The sequence below is a fragment of the Formica exsecta genome, unplaced genomic scaffold (genome assembly GCF_003651465.1).
Source record: "Formica exsecta isolate Colony F162 unplaced genomic scaffold, ASM365146v1 scaffold72, whole genome shotgun sequence".
NCBI classification, from domain to species: Eukaryota; Metazoa; Arthropoda; class Insecta; order Hymenoptera; family Formicidae; genus Formica; species Formica exsecta.
The window spans coordinates 5835495-5857017 of NW_021853485.1; the positions used below are offsets into that span (position 1 = coordinate 5835495).

General features: G+C 37.8%; 1 protein-coding gene across 3 annotated transcripts in view; it reads right to left on the reverse strand.

Annotated features, from left to right (window-relative positions):
* Positions 1 to 21523, reverse strand: part of LOC115243376 (nephrin-like) — a 251510-nt gene that overhangs the window by 125945 nt on the left and 104042 nt on the right. For all 3 annotated transcript variants that reach the window (XM_029820317.1, XM_029820316.1, XM_029820318.1), the window contains one exon: positions 628 to 738. In XM_029820317.1, coding sequence (XP_029676177.1) covers positions 628 to 738 — 111 coding nt within the window. The remainder of the gene's footprint in view (positions 1 to 627; positions 739 to 21523) is intronic.

A 21523-nucleotide genomic window follows, 5' to 3' on the forward strand; every position in this document is an offset into this window, starting at 1 on the left:
ATATGTACTGCTAACAACAATGTGACAGGCAGCCATTTACAATTGGGCAAAATATAACCAGGCTGTCAATAAATACTTATTTTTAAAGAGAAAGCTGCAATATTTAATATAACTTTTATTTTAAATATATATAAAACTTTTATATTAATATTGCAACTTTTCCTTCAAAAATAAGTATCGATTGACAGCCTGATTATATTCTATCCAATGTAAATGACTGCCCTGGTTTTACCTGTCACATCGCTGTTAGCAGTCTAGTATATATATAGAAGTCTGTGATAAAAACTAATGCAGTATATTTGCTCGTATCACGCATAGTTAAATAGCAAGTGACGATCGATTTGTTCCTTTTGAGTCTCGGATTTTATCGTTATACGTAACGTAACTTATGTTGGCTTCGGGGCTTTGCGTTAAGCTTCTTGGGTACAGTGAAACTGAGTACAAGACCTTATCGTTAATCTAAATTCAAGAGGGTTTTAACCCTCCAGAATTTTAATTCAAGATTTAATTGGAATTGAATATTAAAAAGTTTTACAATGTGATTGTGTGTGCCTCTTTCGGGATGATGTTCATTAGAAGAAATGTTAAAAGTGCGCGTAAAGTTATGTTAATGTTAGAACCACTTACCGCCGTGCACCTCGCATACTAGGAACAAGTCAGCTCCCTCAGGGTATGCTTCGAGGAGTTTGCTCATGTCTCGCCTTTTCGCGTCATAGATTATCGGTTTCGCCGGTGGCACTGTAAGCAGAAAGACAGAAAATACGTGACCGATATGTGCATTTTCTAAATGAGTTTTTGTGAAACAGCCATACCCCGGAAATTGTAAAAAAAAAATAACTATTTTGTGAGAATTACAATCGTCGCTAATAATACATTTATTATTATATATAATATATTAATATACAAACTTTCCTTAGAAATATGTAATTGCAAAAATTGATTAGTTTCTATAAAGCTCATATAATAAAATATAATAAATGTGTTATTACGGAACAATTAGATATTTGAAATATAATTTCTTTTATCTGTTTCGTGAAGGAAACCAATGTACATTAATATCGATTGATCGCGAATAAGATATTTTTGCATCTAAGAGGATCTAAGTCCCCGTGTATATTCTTAAGCTGTGTTATAATAGGCGGAACAAAGACCGACAAGAAAAAAACAGGCAAAAAGGTAAAGCAACAGAGTGGCTGCTTTCACTTGACTGGCGTTGGCAGGCTTTCTTTTTCATCGCCAGCTCGATGCATTCACGATATAGCCGAGGAAGAGGTAAACGCAAACAAGCCGAGTCTCATCCCGGTATGTCGCTCGGATGTCGGATGGAAATTGCCTTCGGCTATTGTCGCGACGACAATGTACGCGCTCCATTCGTTCGTGCTTCCTCCTTCCTTCGCGAGAAGGTGCAGTAAAACCGAGAAAAGATCGCGTTCGCGAGAAGACTTTCGCGCGCGAGAGAGGGCGGAGCGACACCGATAAAAGCTTTCAACGTACGGCGAAATATTCCGATTCGGTAACGGCGATGACACCGTGCAAGCGTTCACGCCTGTCCCGATCGCGGGCACCTGTGCTCCCGGACTGTGTGAGACACATCAGGGATCGACTCCACGCTCCTTGAGAGACGCGCGCGAGAAGTCCCCGTGAGAATCCTTATGTAGATATTGTTCAGAATCGCTGTTTCGCCTCGAGTGAAGTTTACGGTGCCATCGTGTCGCCGGCGTGACTTGTTTGTTCATATCGTCGACAATCCGGGTGCCTGTATCCGAAGTATGTGGCGATATTTTCGGTACGTGTTCTATGAAGGCAAACAAAGCTCAGTATTGTCGACCTATGTTCAAAGCTGTGCCACGAGATATGGCAAAATACGTGGAAAATGTAACATATGCGATATAAGTAGAAGAATTCAACTCGCGACAAACAACAGTGCGTTAATATGCACTATAAGGTTGCTTTCTAAAAACAGATTTATATGTCGCGGTATTTTATTTATAATAATAATAATACAAACACATATATTCCATAAGTTTTAATTTAAATTTAAAAAAATTGTTAATTCTTTTTTTTTATTTTGTCCACGGTCAATTAATTAAAAAAAAAAAAGAATACTTATATATACAAGTATAAATCTCATTCTATACTATTATTCTATCATAGAACATAAGAGAACAATTAAAATTTATTCCATTCGTTACGTGCTTCTCGTCGCGTGCAAAAAGATATCGCCTTATAACGATTAACTTAGCGACACGGAAAGAATTCAATAATCGTTCGAGTAATTGCTATCCCTGGCGTGCGATACGATCGCCGTCGGCTCGAATCGATATGCTGAAGAGCGGCAACTCTTCTCCAGCGGAAAGAAGTGCTCCCGTTCCCACGGGATTCTGCAGACGAACGTCGTAATCTCGACGGAGATTACGCGAGAGCGGCGCAAGACGACGCTTTAGTGGCGCTAATACCCGGCCCATTCACGGTCTTTTATAGACGTTTCTCCGAGAGAGATACCTGGAACGCGATTTTTTTTCCCCCGATTCCCATTGTCGACCATTGTTACGCTGACAATCGACTCGCTTGCGAAAAAAAAAAACTCTAAAGATGTGTCACCAACGAGGGTCGCGCGCGTCTGATACGAACCGCGCTTTTACTACTTTCACCAATCCCTGCGGAAAATTTACGAAAATGCTATCGCCATGTTTGCGGCTATTCTTATCACGTTTCGTTTGTCTCTTGCAGAGATTTTTAAGAATTAAGTAGTTTTGATAAGAAAAAAAGGGGGATGGGGCGACTTTTGTAATTTTATAAATTTAGGTATAAAAAGATAAAGAACATATATAAAAATGTCTCCATATCATATCACTATCGCGTATTAATTTATTCTTACAATTAGTCGCTATAATACAAAAATTATTTGTTTACAGATATACCTTTACATTAATTACTTCCAGTATCGTATGTATATAAAAACCATATCGTATGTATATTAGTGCTAATTAGTAATAATTTCACGTCAATCTTCCCCGATTAATTACGAAATAAATCGCCGTCACACGGGCATTATAATCTCATGAATATTCATGATCGTTAGTAGTGTATGTGACATATTACCGTATTATTATTCTAATACACGTATTACCGGCATACTCGACCGATACGAGAAACCGATATCTAAAAAGGAGATCCTATCGAAATCGAACGCTATTTATAATACGCGGAAGGAGCGGTATATGCGGCTATGCGAAAAGTTTCTCCTCACTTCGATACGATAACCCTCTCTATGACCGTTCATTAATCTTGCCGCACGCGAGATTCATCTCCCGACCAAGTTTTACATATTTATTATCGTAAACGCTATTTATAATAGGAGCGGTATATGCGGCTATGCGAAAAGTTTCTCCTCACTTCGATACGATAACCCTCTCTATGACCGTTCATTAATCTTGCCGCACGCGAGATTCATCTCCCGACCAAGTTTTACATATTTATTATCGTCTCCGAGCGTGAGCTGCATGGCTGTTTTGGTATTCGGCACGTTACATCGTCGAGTTCGCGGCATCGAAACCCCGCTAAAACCCGTCCAAAGTCGTCCAAAGTCGTACAAAGCACCTCGTATAAAGCCAGCCCCGGGGCGATTGCGTTCTCTCTCTTCCTCTCTCTTCTTCTCTATTCTTTCTCCTTCATGCGGCCCGCGGATATGATTTGCGGGATTTACGTGTCTTTTTCGCGAGAAAGAGAATTGTCTCGTGTGGTTCACGTAGGTGGAAAATAAGCCGCCGCGAATCCCGTTCGACGTTTCCGGAATCTCGCGGGTTAGAGCAGCGCAAAACGAGGCGGCGGCGGTGTAACATATGCGGATTTCGAAACCGCTCTCGCGGAACTTTTACTTGAAATTTCGCTGTACGCGGAGAGCCACCGGGGATACGCCGCCGGTTGTCTTTGTCGGTTATAAATGGGAGACACGAAACGGCGCACTTGAAAAGTCGGCGCTTGTTGGTTTCTTGCCCGGAATCGCGTTTCCTTCTTTTCTTTCTTTCTTTCTCTTTCTTTTTATAGCCCGCTACGAATGCGGTTGAGCGTTGCGCAAGTGTTTACCGTGATTTTCCGGAGCACCGTTCGTAAAGTGAAAAAGTATCAATATATCAATTTTACCGTATACAGTTAATAAACTATAAGAGCACTTTTCGAGCATTACGCATGTATAACGAAGTAAATTCTTTCCGCGTTGAAAAATATATTAAATTTAAAACAGTTACTCTCTCACAGAACGATAAAAGATATTTCCGGCTTTTTCCAACAAATTCACATTATGCATTCGATACCTTTTGGGAATAAAATCCCAAAGGCATTTAACCATCATCCGGCAAATCAACAGGCCGCTACGTTAAAAGGGCTCGGAGAGGTCGGTCGGAAAATCTAGAAGAATTTACTCGGTGGGCGCACAAATCAGCCGCGTCTACGAAGAGGGCCAGCGAAGTCCGAGAATGAGATGGGGATCGATGCGCGCGCTTTCGGCCCACGGGACCGAAAATCTCGCTGGACGCGTTTCCAACGACAACGTGTAAACCGTTTGGCCAGCAACACAATGGCAGGCCAGGAGGTCCAACGGAGCGAGGAAAATATATTGCTAATAGGGTTTGCAACACGGCCCGTTAGTCGAGAGTAATGCCTTACCACGGGGTGGCACACGTTAAGCTCGTTTAACGAACCACACCCCGCCTTCCGTCTCTTACTCTTTCTCTCTTTCTCGCTCGCTCTCTCCCTCCTTTTTCTTCTCCGTCCCTCCCTTTCGTCTTTTTTGCCCTTCTACTCTCTCGCGTTCGTGCTTCCGTGGACGTCGATTAGATTTATGGACTTCCATCGTGTGTCACGCGTTCGACCCTCTCGTCGCCATGCTCTCGTTCGTCGAGGGATTTCAGCCTGCAGCCGCGATAACCGCACGTGACCGTTTCGAGTCTCTCGATTAGGGAGGTATTCTTCTTCGCGAATCGAACGGAACGGATTGCACGTCGCTTTTACGCGCCTTCAGTGAGTTATTACCGTCCGATGCACTTCGAAACTCAAGTAACTGTGAACGGTCTATAATTTCCTTATCTTAGACATTGTTTTAAAAATAAATCATTATTATCTCATTGTCCCTCTAATTTTTATTTAATTATGTCATTACAAAAGTTATTATATATATTTAAACGAGAGCATATAAATGAATGATGCATTAGAGTGTTGTTTGCATGAATATACAGCGCGAAACATCGTGTCGAGATAAATGTATGTGTGAGAACACATAGGTCATAAAACTACGGAAGAGGATTTTGTGATGTGCCTTGAGTCTCGTCACGTTCGACAGGTGCTTTGTTTAGATGGCTCCTCAGAGTGCTAACGCTCTATTTTGCTTCCTTATTTCGTCGTCCTGACGACGGCACTATGTTTAACGCGTGTATGTTGCGCGCAAACATCGAATGCATAATATGGAACTATAATATATATAGTATCTCTCGTGAGCTACATTTTCCCTACCATATAAATTCTGCAAACGAAGAAAAAATTGCCTGGGACTTGAGCGTGCAGTAAGAAGTAATAGAATTTAAATACCATTAACTTTCTAATAAGCTTTGAGAAAACGCGTATTTACATGAAATTTTTTGTCTTGTCATGTAAACGAGTTTAGGGAGATATAGACTTATCGAGATTTTTACTTTATGTTAAACCTGTCAGGTCATTCTCTATATAACTAATATAAAAGTTTAATTATTCTAATATAATTTATAGTATATTTATTTGTTTATAGTAGTTATTTGTTTATAGTATATAGTTACACTATATTTTTCATGCATTAATTATATCTCGAGTAAACTAGTTATTATATTTCAGATAAACTAGAAGCACACAAAATAGCGCGTTGATATAAATTAGTTTACTATTAAAATCCAATCGCTGAGATATTGCGATTAGCGACGCTTGTTCATAGTCTCGGTGTATTACCTTCATGTGAAGCCTTATGAACTCTTGTGACCTGGGATGAACCCTTACGAAAGAGCCACTTTCTCCAGCTTATTCGTGCAGAATCTCGGCAACAGACGTATTTGATCCTAGACACCTAGTATACGACACTAGGTGCGTTCGTGCATACCCAGCTGTATGTGTGTGCAAGGTGTATGTGTGTATCAAAACGCGAGATGTGTGTGCATCTATCTCTTTCTCACCGTAAGCCGGATGCACCATTTGCGGGATATTCTCCGACGCTATCGACGCAAGACGTGCTCGAGCGTGCATCCTTTCTCCCTGTTACCCCTTTATGGGCACACCCGCTATAGATTCAAAGGCAACCGTCCATTTCTGCGAACTACGCGCGCCGTGACCATCCACGACGATTACTATAACTCAGCCAGCGGCCCGCCACGCTTTTCCTTTTTCTTCTCCTCGTTTGACGCCGCTTGTCCATGCCGTGCGGGCCACGATTGATCCAATCTTAGCCAAGGGACGTCATTTTTTTCTCGTGAAAACTGGAGCTTCGAACTTGCGGATCGATACGTCTTGCACAAAATTTTAACGCTCTAAATAATTTTCTTTTTTTTATATTTTGAAGGAATAATGTTCTATAGAGTTATTAAAATACCGAAATGTGTTTCATATAAATTGTAAAGATTATTTCAAGACTATTAATACAGATATAGATATTAGATATTAAATTAAGAAAAATGACAGTAGTCTCGATGTGCAAATTTTGGCAAGTATAAAATCCAAAACACTGTAAGCGGATCATTTTGTTTATCAACTAGTTATTAAAAGCTTTATTCTAATCTTCGAAACTTGTAGTAAAATATATTTCACTAAAAATTTGAGAGACTAAAATTGTATCAATTGATTTTCATCGGCTCGAAAATCCGGGACAAATTCGAAAAGTATGATTTGTCGCTTCTGAATGCGATAGAAATGCACAATGTTGCACGTGGCACGTGGATAGAGAGGTTACGGCGAAAAAGTAATGTAACATTGCGCGTGTATTAGTGCATTACTAACGGTATTATCCCGGGGAAAATTATTGCCAGAGCGAGGTAATACCCCGCCATATTTCAGGCATTACGAATATTGCGATATGGCCGCACCGTATTTTAAGAGCGATAGTTTTATCGCTCGACGTTACGATATCCCGTTTCGCCGTGTCTGCCCTTTTTTATGCCACTTCGACGTGCATCGATTAAATATTGCGAACGCGAACGACGCGACAGCCTGACAGGGCGACACATTTTCCGGCATCAAGTATCGTGCCACCATCAATGAGGACTTCCTCTTGCGCGATATCTTTAAAAAAAAACTTGCCGTTTTAACGAAGACTATAAAGCCCCGTTAACATCATTTTTCGCACACGCGCTACTAATTCTATTCAGATCTTTGACATTTGCAACGCAGACATTTACGCGCTTAACGCAATACTCTATCACTTTACTCTCACTTTTAAGAATACTTCATTATATATATATTGCATTATTCAAATTCATTATATATATATTTGTTCAGATTATTATTATGTAAATTTTTACAGATTTTTTATATAAAAATATCAAATATAATTTTTTATCATAAAGTTCAATGTTTCACATTTTTATTCCAGAGGTAAACACATAATTCCCAAATATATATATAGAATATAATCTATACAGAATGTGTTGCAAAAAAAAGGTTAATTTTTCTCGTTCAGAATAATCTTGACCTTTCGGAGAGTATTAAATTTTTCTCGCCCTACACGTTATGTATGTAACTTTGACGTTATTTCGATGTCATATCTTGACGAGCAAGTGTCAAAGAATCATTTATCACGTCATGACACAATGGATGCAAGATAGCTTGACGCAACCCGCTGAGTTGAAATCGACGAGACATTTGGGTTATCATAGATATTTATGATACGAATAAAGTGTTTCACACTACATTTGATAAGCGGAGAACTGTTTATGCATCGTGAACGAATTGACTTGGATCCAAAAATAAAATAGCAAACTAAAAAAGCATGTGCGATATCCATAATGATGGCGTCACACATCGTTGAAAATTATTACTCGTAAATTTCATCCCTTCTTGATTGCATCACAATTCGCGAAATCCCCTTACAATCGACGATATTCATCGATTTGTGGCGAACGATTTCGGATAATGCAGCAAAAGTAATATCTATAAAGATATCAATACCATTTTTGCATTACTTAATCCGATACCGTTCTGAGAAAAGACCTTTTTAAAATTGAAACTACACAAATGCATTGCGTTAATTTATTTAATTTCAAAAATTATTGGTTGTTTTCTCTATTGTTTCAGCAGATGCAAAATATATTTTTGTTGGATTGTAATAAAATAAATATCCAAATAAAAATTTTATTCACGTCTTTCTACCGTAAAATCTGCAGACGTCATTGTCAAGGCGAGAGAAAGAGGAATGAAGTAATGTGCAACGAACCTTAAAAGTATAAAACATTCGTAAAGAGCGCGTGCGCTCGGAAAACGGAAAATATTCGGACAATTCGAACTTATTGAATTCCTGCGGATTGCATTCTTTTATACATATATTGGTTCACGCGATGCCGATGCGAATGCTACGTGTGTACCCTCTGAATTATGGTCCGGGAGTGCCGAACTCTACCTCTCCCTCTCACCCTCTCTCTTATTCCCGTACATATACATTCACACTATATGGTGGTAACGGTTCGCACCTTCATGCGGCTGACGGGGCTGCGTGACCTGGGTATCGGACTAAAGCCACGTAACGATTACCGTTAAAAATTTAGGAAAATTCCTACGATGCCACCGCCGCTGCGGAACCGATGCTATTTTCATGCGGGCGCACCATTCTCATCTTGATGGCAACGCCCCCGACACCCTTCGTATTTTCAACCCGCACACGTACCCCTTTGTGTGAGCACCTCCGCCTCTCTCACCGCGCAACCAACTTCGCCGTGGAAATCTCGTGGCTCGTTGAGAGCTGTCGAAAATGGGGAAACGATCGGATATTTCTTTCGCGACGCGAACGAATATGCCAGGAACCGTGATATTTGCGAGCTGATATTTTTCGAATGTGAAGAGAAGAAAGAGAAATTTATTAAAAATACCGGGCTTACATTCTTATTAAAAACACTGGGCTTTCATGTTTAATAAGTAATAAATTCAACTTGTACTTCTGCATGCACGGGAAAAATGAAAGAAGCATTGTACGTAAAAGTTTTCGATAAGAATAATTTTAAACTTAAAATTTGTTACACTGGAGAGCATAATGAATAGAAGCATATTTTATGAAATTTATATCGAACACTTTATCTTTGTGACGATCTAACAGCATAAATTATAAAATTGTGTTACCGAATGTTTTCATTTGTTGAAAAGCGTGGCGTCGCTAGGAAACAGAAGCGATATTTTTCACGATAATAAAAAACATTCCGCCCTCATTATTTATTAACAGATATGAAGAGTACGCGCTGCAACAGCTTGATATTTTCATCACGGAAACATTTCATAAAGCACGCGCCGTCATAGTCCACCGGCGGTGGAATTAAAGCACGCTCTCGTCGCAAATTGATGCAACCCCGAAACGCACAAACCGACAATGCGGGATATTGTTGAACGAACCGGCGTAGTCCCGTAGGATTTGCCTTGTGAGATCCCTGTTTAATAAAAGAGCGCCTGATTCCTCTCTCTTTTTCTCATTCTCTCTTCTCCATTTCATCGTATTTATAAATGTTATTAAAGCATTCTCGCGCAAAACACACGCGGAATAAAAAAAAAAAAAAAAAATGGCTGAAATACGGAAATGTATATATGTGTCTATATATATTTCATACACATTTTCCTTCCTTTCTCATTATATCTCTCCATTAATCTCGGATGATTCTGCTTTTTATCTCCGAAAAAGGATCCATATTGAACATTTATCAACTAACGACAAAGTGTAATAATAAAGAGCTGGCTTTCCTTCGTCGTTCCTTCTCGTCTATTCGGACACGCGCCTATTTATTTCCGAAAATGGCCACTTATCCAAACCGCTCTATCTCTCTCGTTTCGAGAAGACCGCTGTCTTCTATCCCGGTACCGTAAATCCTCCTCGACCCGAAGGAACTCTCGAGGCAGGAGTCCTCCGCTATTTCCTCTTCCTTCTCATCTCTCACGATGCAACGATTAAAGACTTAATGGATTCGGGCTTAATGGAAACTGTCGGCGATATACCGTAACTATACATGACAAGACTTTTCATCGAACGGTGTTTAAAAGAAAGAAGCGCGAATAAATAAAATTAAAAATTCTGCAATTAATAGTACGATATAAGAAGTAAAACTTTCTCGCGTTTTATTTATACAGACATTCGATGGCTTCTGCATATGGAAGCCATCATTTTAATTATTCGTATAATTTTATATCGTTAATTTCATTCGCAAATTATTCGCGTGGAATCTACTGCTGATCTAAAGCGTAATTATATTGTCGCTCAAACTTCAGTTTAGAGTTTGAGTTTATTACATCAGAATACGTGCTACTGCAATGCGCATTGAATTGCCTCCAAGTTATCATTGCTTTGCGTGAACTGATTTCAAGTTATATATCTTAATATAAGGATTTATTATCGCAAAATATCTCGAACATAATATCACGTTTCATATTTCTGTTTCTTACTACCATAAGAGATTATGCTTTTCTCAATTATTTTAAAGCAGCTTCTATATATATGCATTATATATCTGAAAGACAGAAACTTTCTCTAGATGTTAATATTTATCGGCTGTTGTGTGCTTATCAAATAAGCAAATTGATTGTCAAATGAGAACTTCTGAATTCTTTGTATAAAATTTTAATTATATTGCAAACTCGATTGTCCGACAAGTACATCGATCAAATCCCTAAAATATTAATCTAAACCGTATTTATAGAAAAAAATAACGATTTTCAGGATAAATATTATATTCGTTTTAAAATAGTTTATATATGATAATATATATAAATTAAATTTATATGTGTATTGATATTTTTTATTAAAAATGATAATAACGAAATACATTATTAGTCTTTCAATCTTCACTACATTGCCATTTTTATATGAGAAAAAAATCTGTATTACATCTACTGCAATATTATATATTTTTAGATATAAAGATATACATCATTTTTTTTATCACATTCAAGGATTTTATATATTTCGCCAAGTTTTAAAGAGAAAAAGCAATCTATATTATATGCTGTTCAATTAAATGAATCGAATAAAATGGAAAAAAGAAAATAAGAAAATTGAAAGGAATCAAAGTTATACGAAATGTGTCTATTGAAAGTCTTAATTAGCAAAAAATTAATCTTGCATTCACTGTTTTGCATATGCCGATCTTTTACGAATTTGTTCGCTAGCGAGATATCAAAGAGCGTGTATTAATTCTTTAGAGCGGTGATTCGAGTGGAATCATTGATTTCGTGGTTTGTTGAGAAGAGAGAAGTAGTTCGACGAGCAAAAAAGCGTAAGGTCGTTTAATTTACATCAATAGCTATTTAGAGACAATTTTGACATGTTAAAGCTAATAAATATTTATATTCCAATCACGTTTGATATTCATCATATTTACAGTTTCCAAAGTAATGCTTACTGCGAACGTGGGTATACCTTTACCGATGCTCTGCGATGGAATCGATGCAAACTTTCGTGATCGTCGAGTCGTAACCAGCAATCGATGACACGTAATCGCAAATAAAACGGACGAATAAACGGAAATTCGCCGAAAAGTCAGCGAGATAACGCGAAACCGCGCTTCTGTCACCGTCGTTTTCCACCTCGATCAACCCAACCTAACCTTCCATTCGCGGCTCTCTAGCACTTTGCGACGAGCGTGCCGGAAAAAGTTTTCCGGATTCGAATTGCGGTTTTTATTCTGCACGAACGATTTTGAGATAGCTCCGGGTAGTCCACCTTCGAGCTATCGTATTTTCCTCCGGTAATTACTCGGTAAAATCCGCTCTCCGAAATGCTGACGAGACACTCCGTGACTTTTACTCAAACGTCGGATGTAATCTCCCGTTCGATAATGCCTGTCAAATCTTTTATCGGTTATCGTTTTGTCGCACATGCGATTTTTTCGTACGAATCAAACTGTCAATGCTTTGCCAGAATTTTTGTGCGTAGAATAATTTTTTTTTCTATCAGTTCATGAAGGAAGCCAGCTTTTATTATCGTGAAACACCGGCTACGATGTTGACCGGTGATAATAAACAAACTGAATTACGTTTTATAACGTTCCAAAACGTAATTCTTATCGTTTGAGTAATGATTTTTCTGTCTTTAATACCTGAATTTGATAAAAATAACAATATTCCAGTTTTATTAAAATTTGATTTGGAAAAACGCTATTTTTGAGATTTGACCAAAGTATCAAATAGAAAAGTTTCTTGTGCTGAATTCACCTCTTCAGTTTGGACATACAGATCTGGGACATTCTATATATTAAATAGAAAATAATTTATATTTATTATAATGGATTATTATATATGATTTTTTGAACAATTGGCCCTATTTCTTTTTTTCTAAGGACGAGATAGTTTTATCTTAATGGTTGACACGAAAAATCTCGTTGATTAATTAAGAAGAATAATTGTTGCTAAGAAACCAAAACATTAGCAAGATATCGATAAATTAAAAAGATATTTATATTCAATCTAAAAAGACAGCATATGAGATCATATTCCCGAGTATTATGACAGATATCCTACATACTGGCGATAATGCCATATTTGAATCAATAAAATAGATGTACAACTGTAAGATATATCGTACACTAGTTGCACGTACATGATAGATCGCGTCTCCTATTTCGCTCTAGCTTGGAGATCGTCTGTCAAATGCCAACGATCAATGTCGTGACTGGAGACATGGAGAGACAGGTAAGAGAAAGAATTAAATAACACAACTTCGACGATCGAAAGAACGTAGTCGCGGATCACATTTTCTCCCGTATCGTCGAGGACGTGCGTAAAACTTCCAATATTTCCGCGAAAGGCGCAAACCGTAAAACAAACCGCGGTGTTTCTATATTTCGATACAAAACGGCGCAATTCCCCCTCGCCTCCCGGCGCTTCCCATCGATAGCGATTCGCGCGCTTTTAATACAATTTTTATGGCCGCCCGTGAAAAATATAGTGGATCGTGACGGGACGATCAAGAAACGGGGCGGGGATGAGAGATAAGAAAGGGATGATCGAGAAAAGAAGACTTGGATCGCTGAAGATCGAATATTCGTGGCACGTTTTGTAATTTATACAGGCCTTTCATCTCCAAAACGGATTAAGGCGACGAATGCGGCGATAAAGAATCGATCGAGGAACATGAAAATTACATCCAAAGGACACGAAAATTGCGCTCTTACGACGAAGAAGAACATTAATATCCCTTGTTGAAATAAAAAAGTAACTTAGAAACGCTTAACGACGCTAATCTGGCTATGTTAAGAAAATGCCAGAAGAAACATTAACGTAAATCTTGCTTTCTGCAGTTTTCTTATCTTATATTCACAAGAATTACATTAGAATAAACCTTTCGTGGCACCGTCGTGAAACTTTTCTTTCTCTTTCCTAATTTGTATTTTATATCCTTTAACGAATGCATAAACGCTGCGACACTTTCAACTTAATCATCCGTCGACATGCTGTTCTCTCATCGAAACGTGTCGTTTTCGCATTCACCTTGCGATTCAGCGAATTATTTCGACATGACGACGTCGTACGAGACGTGATCATCGAAGAAAGGAGAAAGAGAGAGAGAACGCTATCTCGCGCAAAATTTATATTCATGAGTATCCGAGTGTGAGAGAACAAGACCATTTTGATACATCTCGTCGACGATCGAAAGCACCAGGTGGATCGTATGCAACGGACAAAGGATGCGTATAATAGAGAATCGACGAGCTGACTGACTCGAGTGCGCCGAGATCTTTCCTTCGAACGAGAGAACGCAATGTTGTTTCTCTGAGTTACTTGAGATTCCCCGTCGCGTCTATGTCGTGGGAACTTGAAGAAATCGAGTTTTCCCCTATTCCCTCGAAACGTCCATCTTCGAACGCTTTCGTCGTTCGCGTTTTTCCCCTTCGCATACGTCAGAATTTCTTAACTTTTGCGGTCTCAAACGCAACGATGCAACGTCTTTCGCGTCGCAAAACAAGAGAAGAGCGCAAGAAAAGCTATTGGATGAAAATGAAGAGTGATAAATTACCTGAATTTCAGCAGCTTTTGAAAACCGCAATATTTCTAACTTTGCTATTACAAAAAGTCTCTTTCAGTTTCATCAAATTGAGTAAAATATTTTGTATAACGACACCATATAAAAATCATAAAAATCAAAATTTTTTCTCTTTCTTTATTCTTTATTGATGGATAATAAATTTCACGAATAAAATAAGTTTTTCAGAAATCCCTTTGTCCATAATGTTAATGAATAAAATAAATTATATATACATATATATTTAATATAATATATAAATTAGATCTTATAGAAGTTTATGTAATTGTTTTTAAAAATCTCTATTTTTATTTTGCATTGAAGACATATATTTCTTATCCCATCAGAACAAACGATTCCAGTAGTAAAATTATTAGTGTTGAATGATGATCAGTCATGGTCTTTTATGGTTGTCCGCACGTTGCCGCGAAACTCGCCGTTCTTTTTACGAAAATATAAATGCGCGAGTTTACGACGTAATAAAATTTGCCAGCAGTAGCGCTGGGCCGAAGCAGAGACCACGGGCCGTGATGATATCGAATGCGATATCGAGATTTATCGGACAACCGTTTTCAGTGTAAATTGAATCTCGAACTCCCCGAATCTTAAATCTTCGCGCGTCGCCTCTTTACTGCTTTTGTTTTCCTCAAATTTTATGTTGTGGTTTCGAAACGTAAATCATATAAAAAATTAATGCAATCAGTATAATGAGTTTAAAAAACTAAACTTAATATATTATACGATATATATATTTTATATCGATTCCTTTTCTTAATATTTTTAAAATGTCTATATTTTTTAAATATTTTTTAAACAGTGAATTAAACGCAATCAAGCTAAAATTTTTGAGTGCCAGTAAAATATGTGGGTTTTAGAGATAAACCCTTATTAATCGATGAGTGATTGAAAACGAATCGAACTGAAAATCGACAGTGCCGACCTGCTAGGAAAATTTAAATGCCCGAGCAGATATTTCGTTCTTTTACTTCCCCCTGGCCGAATGACGAGGATTTTTTTTCCGATTATTGCGCCGGCCAAGATTTTATTTCGTTCGCGGCGAAGGAGCGGCTCTCTATTACGGATTACGGAAAGCCTTCCGTCGACAAATCGCGGAATATTTCGGTGAATGATCGTAAATCGATTCGCCCAGCCGGACGAGATGGAGGAGAGAACGCCGAATGGGGTAGGATCCCGCGCATTCTCGGGTATCGATCGTATCGACCAGCTTTCTCATTCTCTCTCCTGTATCATTCGCTTCCTCTCTCTCTCTCTCTCTCTCTCTTCTTCTCACTTCCCGAATTCAATCGGAATCGCTATCGGCGGTGCCGCGAGGACGGAACTCAGGAAAATCGCGCGGCACGATAAATCTCGATATCCCACTCGATATCACTTGGCCTCGACCAGCGACGGCTGACAAATTTTATCGCGCTCGCTAAATCGTTCTCGCTACTTCATATGTTATATACAGTAAGCTTTGCATCATATCTCAGGAGTGTATTCTTTGATCCTGCGTTTTAAAATGATCTTTTCTAAACGAAAATTCTCTCGGATGCTGTCTTATTCCGATATTTTCGAATCTCTATCGTTAAATATCTTAATAATGTTAGCCTTGTATTAAAAGTGTTATAAAATAAAAGCGGTTTGAAATCAAATAAAAAATTTATCTTTATTTCCAATATTCCATATTTAATTGTTTCAGAATTATTAATCTTTTCGATATATAAGTACAGTTTTCGTACGGAAAATTCACAGCATAATAAAAATTTTTTTAAAGAATAACTCCGTTCGAATTTATTCATTTAAAAAGTTTGTAGAAAGAGGAAAATATATATCAATGTAAAAAAAATCCGATCATGATCATTTTCAAAGATTTTAACGAAGAATTCGTCGCGACGAAGTCGCATATCGAAGCACCGAACTTCATTTGAAATGTAAATTTAATCCGTTCTGGTCGATCGCTTTAGATCGAATTGTGCACCGACTTGGAATTATTTTTACATACATTATGCCGCTTGCGAAACAAACCGAGACGTGGTCGTTTTTTAATGAAGGTTCATTAAACCGTGCATCGCGTAGATTATTTGAATGCGTGGTCGAGATATTGTAAAATTGATAAAAGTGAGATATTATTGAGCGAAATTATGCTCGAAATGCGAAATTATTGAGAGCATTTCCGTCGAAATTGCTACATACGGTAGTAGGTAGCGAGATACGATGAACTGATAACTTTTACCACTGAACGCGTACAAAAGGCGTGTGGTTATAGCGGAAAATTAACTCCACAACTGTTCGATTAAGAAAACTTTCTTTTTATTTAAAATATTAATTAAAAATAGAATATATCAACGTAATATATCATGTCATTTTTAATATATCAAAATAATATTATAATAATATTGTAAAATGATGGATTTTTCAAATTTTCATAACAAATATTAATCAATAATATACTTGAAAAATCAGAAAGGATTAGATATATATATATAATTTTTTTTTTCTGATTTTTTTCTTTGCTCATAGAGTACATCAGCGAATACAACTATTAACAATTCAAATACTTCACTCGCTTTCGATATATATTCGGATGTAACGAAAAAAACATCAAATATCACGACAAGACAGAGAAAGCGTGATCATATTGAAAAATTGCACGTATACCTCGCGTGCAAAGTGAATGGTGACATCAAGGGAGGAATGCGATGGAACGAGATACTGAGAGAAAAAGATGATCATGTCAATGAAAAGCATGGAGGCGAAAGATATGGAAGTGCTCGAAAAGCGGGCAAAAATGCTGGTTGAAGACACCGGGAGATCGCTTACGAGCCCGTAAAATTCACCATTCCTTATCGCGTTTCGTGTCTTGCGAAAAACTTTCCTGTCGTTTTCACAAAGAAATCGTTTATAGCTGATTTTGCTACTTTTTCTGCTAAAAATAGATTGACGACATCTAATATGAAAAAATATCGAAAAGATTTCTATGCAAAAATTAAATTATTCGATAAATAAGCCAAGCACATGTTTAAATCACCAACAGCCAAGTAGAAATATCATAAGAAAAAAATTATTTTTTAAATATAATTTAATATTTATAATATTCTCTAAACTAACAATAAGAGAAATATTACTATGTTACTCAATCATTAAAACGAGTTAAATAATATAAGAACACAACAAGATAAGAGATATCGGATTTATTATTTAATAACAAATAATAATTTGCCTCTTTAGCTCGCAGAATTATCTTTGACACGAGTTTTCTTTAGCTTCATCGCGGGATGCGTTTATCTTGTTTTCGTAATAAATCAAGTGTGTGGTACAAAGACTAATGAATCGTATCATAAATCATGATACGTGGTGATCCCGCGTTTTATCTCAAACACTAGACGCCAAACAACGAGAAGAATGCCTTGGCTTCAACGTGGACGCATCGATCATTTTTCAGTTGTAAACGATTAAAAATTAAGAAGTTTTGATGAATTAAGTTTCAACGATGTGTATAGATGGAGGTAACGAAATCTTATACCGTTCTCTCAATGTCAAGAATCCTAATCAAATTTTAATTTGAGACTTAATTACCAAGATCTTAAGAACCCCTATCATACAATGTAAATCAACCCCGTATTTTGAAATTAGCTTCACTTAATAAAGCTTGCTTGTAAGCTGCTTTCTAAACATTACTGGCGTTGCAAAGTTTGATGTTAACGGAAGACCTCCATATAAAATTATTAAATTTCCTCTCATTAATTAACAAAGAAATTACGTATCACAGAAAGCTGCTTAATTCGTCTGTCCCATTCACACTGTATTCTACATACATAAAGAAAAAATATGTTCCTCATAACTATCAATATCGCTATCCCGCCAATTCGTTTCGCATATCCTGAAGGCGAGTTCGAACTTCGCTATTCTATCGGACTTGTGAGGCTCGAGAAGGAAGTTCCGCGCTGCTATACGAGTATAAGGGGAGATCGATCTTGTTCCATGGAAAAATATACCATCTACTACTCCGAGAAGGACTTTTCCGCGCGACAATGCGTTCCTGAAATCGAGTCGGTGTCGTCGCGACTCCTCAAAGGTATCGATATAGCGACTCTCCCATGGTAAAGTTGGTAACCGAAAAGTGTGACAAAGCGAGGAATCTTGTAAAACTCTCAGCGGGACCCGGGCCGAGCGAGCGAGCGAGCGAGTAAGCCGGCGCTGTAGTAGGTATACGTGTATTCAGATCCTGGAAAAATATCCCGGGATATCCCGCAGGGAAGGAACGAGCTGACAACACGTTCTCGGAATCGAGTTGCTGTCGATGCCGATGCAACTTCAAAGGCGTTTGTCTCTCAGGACGTGTCGGTGTAACGCGCGTGTACACACGCGCGAGATCTTTATTCCCTGTTCTTCCCTCAAAAATATCGCATCAAGCGTTTCGTCGAGAACAAGATTGCATATTTTAAGAGTCCCGAAATTTAAGAACGTGAAATTTTTCTCTGTGACAATTTCGCTGACAAAGAAAGACACGTCTTGAAAATAAAAAGAAAAGGAACAGATTTCTGGTTATTATTTTTTTCTAATTTCAGGTCAGTTACATTAGAGCATGTGAGAAAAATCAGTGCAACTGAAGAGAAAATAGATATGGAAAAATTAGTGGTCTTTTTAACCTTGTAGAGAGTTTCGAGAAAAGTCTGAGGAAGATTCTTTCGTGTGCATGTGTTGTGATTTTTGACAAGTGCACCGTGACACGCAGTGCGTCGATACGTATATATTCACCGGAGATCGATTCGAAATACGCCGTCAAAGGTTCTGCGCGAGCTTGATACGCAGTTTGTGGAATTTCAAAATACGAGCAACGAACGCGTATTTTCGCAAAAGCAATGCTATAATTAAATAAAACGACGCGAGATGCTCGCCATTTTTCCGGAAATTGATTTATCGAGACGGAAATGCGAAGAGGATCTTTCTGGGAGAGAACTCGTGGAAGCTCGGAAACCGCGAATAACTCATTTATCATTGTTTAATTAGACTGCGGGCGCTTTTCATGTTCTCTTTGATGCGGAAAGATTCATCGGCAAGATTCAAAAATTTATTTTTTAATCTACTTATTAATTTATTTTCTAACATTTTCGAAAGATGAAGAACTTTATCAATTCCGTTAAATTAAGTAGAAGCATATAATAAAAACAGATAAGAATAGAGGGTCTATGAAATAAAGAGAAAAAATAAAATTAAAATAAAAAATAAAAAAGATATTACAAAATAAAAAGATAATGAGATAATAAAAAAGCAATAATAAAACAAATACTAGCCATTGCACGATTTATTAATTATTATAACTCGTAAACATTTACTTCAGTATTTCTTATCAAATTCCTGTTTATCGTTCCTTGAAACTTACATCATTGTGCTATAAAGATTAGAACCGACGCTACGGCTTACATTTCATGTTATGACTTATATCAACGACTCGACGCAAGATTAACTAAAGTTCCTTCATAGCAAGCTCTTTACTGCTTAATCCTTCCTATCCTAAATTTTATTTTACGAGCATGAAATTATATTGTTCTTAGCGAATTAAAAGAGCAGTAATTTTCTAAATATCTCAAAGGGTATAAATTTGTAAATTAACTTTACACACAAATAACATTTAGCGATTAATTATCATAATAAGTTTGATATTATTGATCGTCAGACCGCCAGAATATCATATTACGCGTTTACGTTAAGTTTTATTTACTTAACAACAATTTACACGAGGAGTAAAAAGTTTCTTTTGAAACGGGAAACATGTTTGTTCTTTCGTGCTAATGAGAGAACAAGCTAAAAATTCTCGAATATCGCGATGTCATTTGTTCTCAGGCGGGTTAACGGAAGAAAAAGCAAAAATTGCATACAGAAGCGCGTGAAAGAATATTCCGTGTCTCTTCTGGGACCGGAAATGTCGTTCCTCGCATTTCCCGAGTCGTGTAACGCGCCGAGTACATCGCGCACGCCGCAGTTACAAGATTACGTTTCTCTCTCTCTCTCTCTCTCTCTCTCTCTCCCCTCCCCCCGTGTATTATCCCCCAGTCGTTCCGGCATGCCCTCACGGAGGCGTTTTCTCGTTCGCGGTAAATAAAGAAAGAGAGAAGAGACCGCGCGCCGAGATATATCTTGTTCTTTTAATACTCGGCAAATTCCAGTGAACGCATTGTGAAAATCCGGAGGGGATGGAAATCCGGCATGCGCTTGGAGAACGGAGGTTGAAGGATAGGAAGACAGTTAAGCGAGTCCTGCGGCGCGCTGAATATAAGTATTCTTACGTGCATCCTGTTTCGCTCGTTTCTCTGTCGAGCCTTTAGTTTCACATTGTATTATACTTTCGTTCTCGTCGTGAATACCGTAAACGACGGCAGTCGCGTTTTTATTTCTTTTTTTTTTTTTTTTTTTTTTTTTTCGTTTTCTGACGCATCGTCTGTCGACAACGGCGGATTCCTATAAAGAAATGCGGAAACACGCGCTCTCCAGCGCGTGACGAGTCATTTATGAGGAACTTCCGCGATGTCCGGTACATATAAATAAATCGCGAACAATTAAATTGTCGTGGATGTTGATGATCGATTTAAATGGAGATTGCAAAAAAATAATGGTAGAAAATGTACTATATATACCAATAAAAAGTGATGCAGAAACGTCAATAAATTATACTTTAGACTCATCTTACAAATTACTTATATTTTTATTATAAGTAACAGGATTAAAAGTAAATATTAAATTATGCTTTATCACTTTTCTTCAAAACTCTAGAAACGGATTTAATCATTCATGATCGCACGGAAGCGGCACAAAATTGCTACTTTTGGAAGAAAGACGGGAAGGAATGTACTTCATGGAAGGCACATGGGAAAAACGCAGTCGCGCGTTTTATATTTCGCGATCCGCTCCGAATTATCCAAGACCAGGTATCCCTCGTATTTTTCGCGAATTTTCCCGGCATCGTCGTCATCGTCGTCAACAATTCGACAGACTTTCGTATGTAGCTTCGTATCTTTCAGATACCTTTCGTCGAAGTTTACGATCTTCTCAAAGGTGGGGTATAACCGTCGCGGAAAATTTTCAAACGCGACGAATTTCGAACATCGTGTAATCTTCTTATGGGTCGTTACGATGTGTAATCGATAGCGGTAAAAGAGCAGGAAGAGTCGTCGGCGCGATTTACGAAAATCTTTCGGTATCACCGAACGTTATCGTTACGCTGCCGATACGGACGACGTGAGAGAACAATATCGTATGATTTTATAGTTGTCGAGATATCGCGCACACATTTGCCTTAGCCGATTT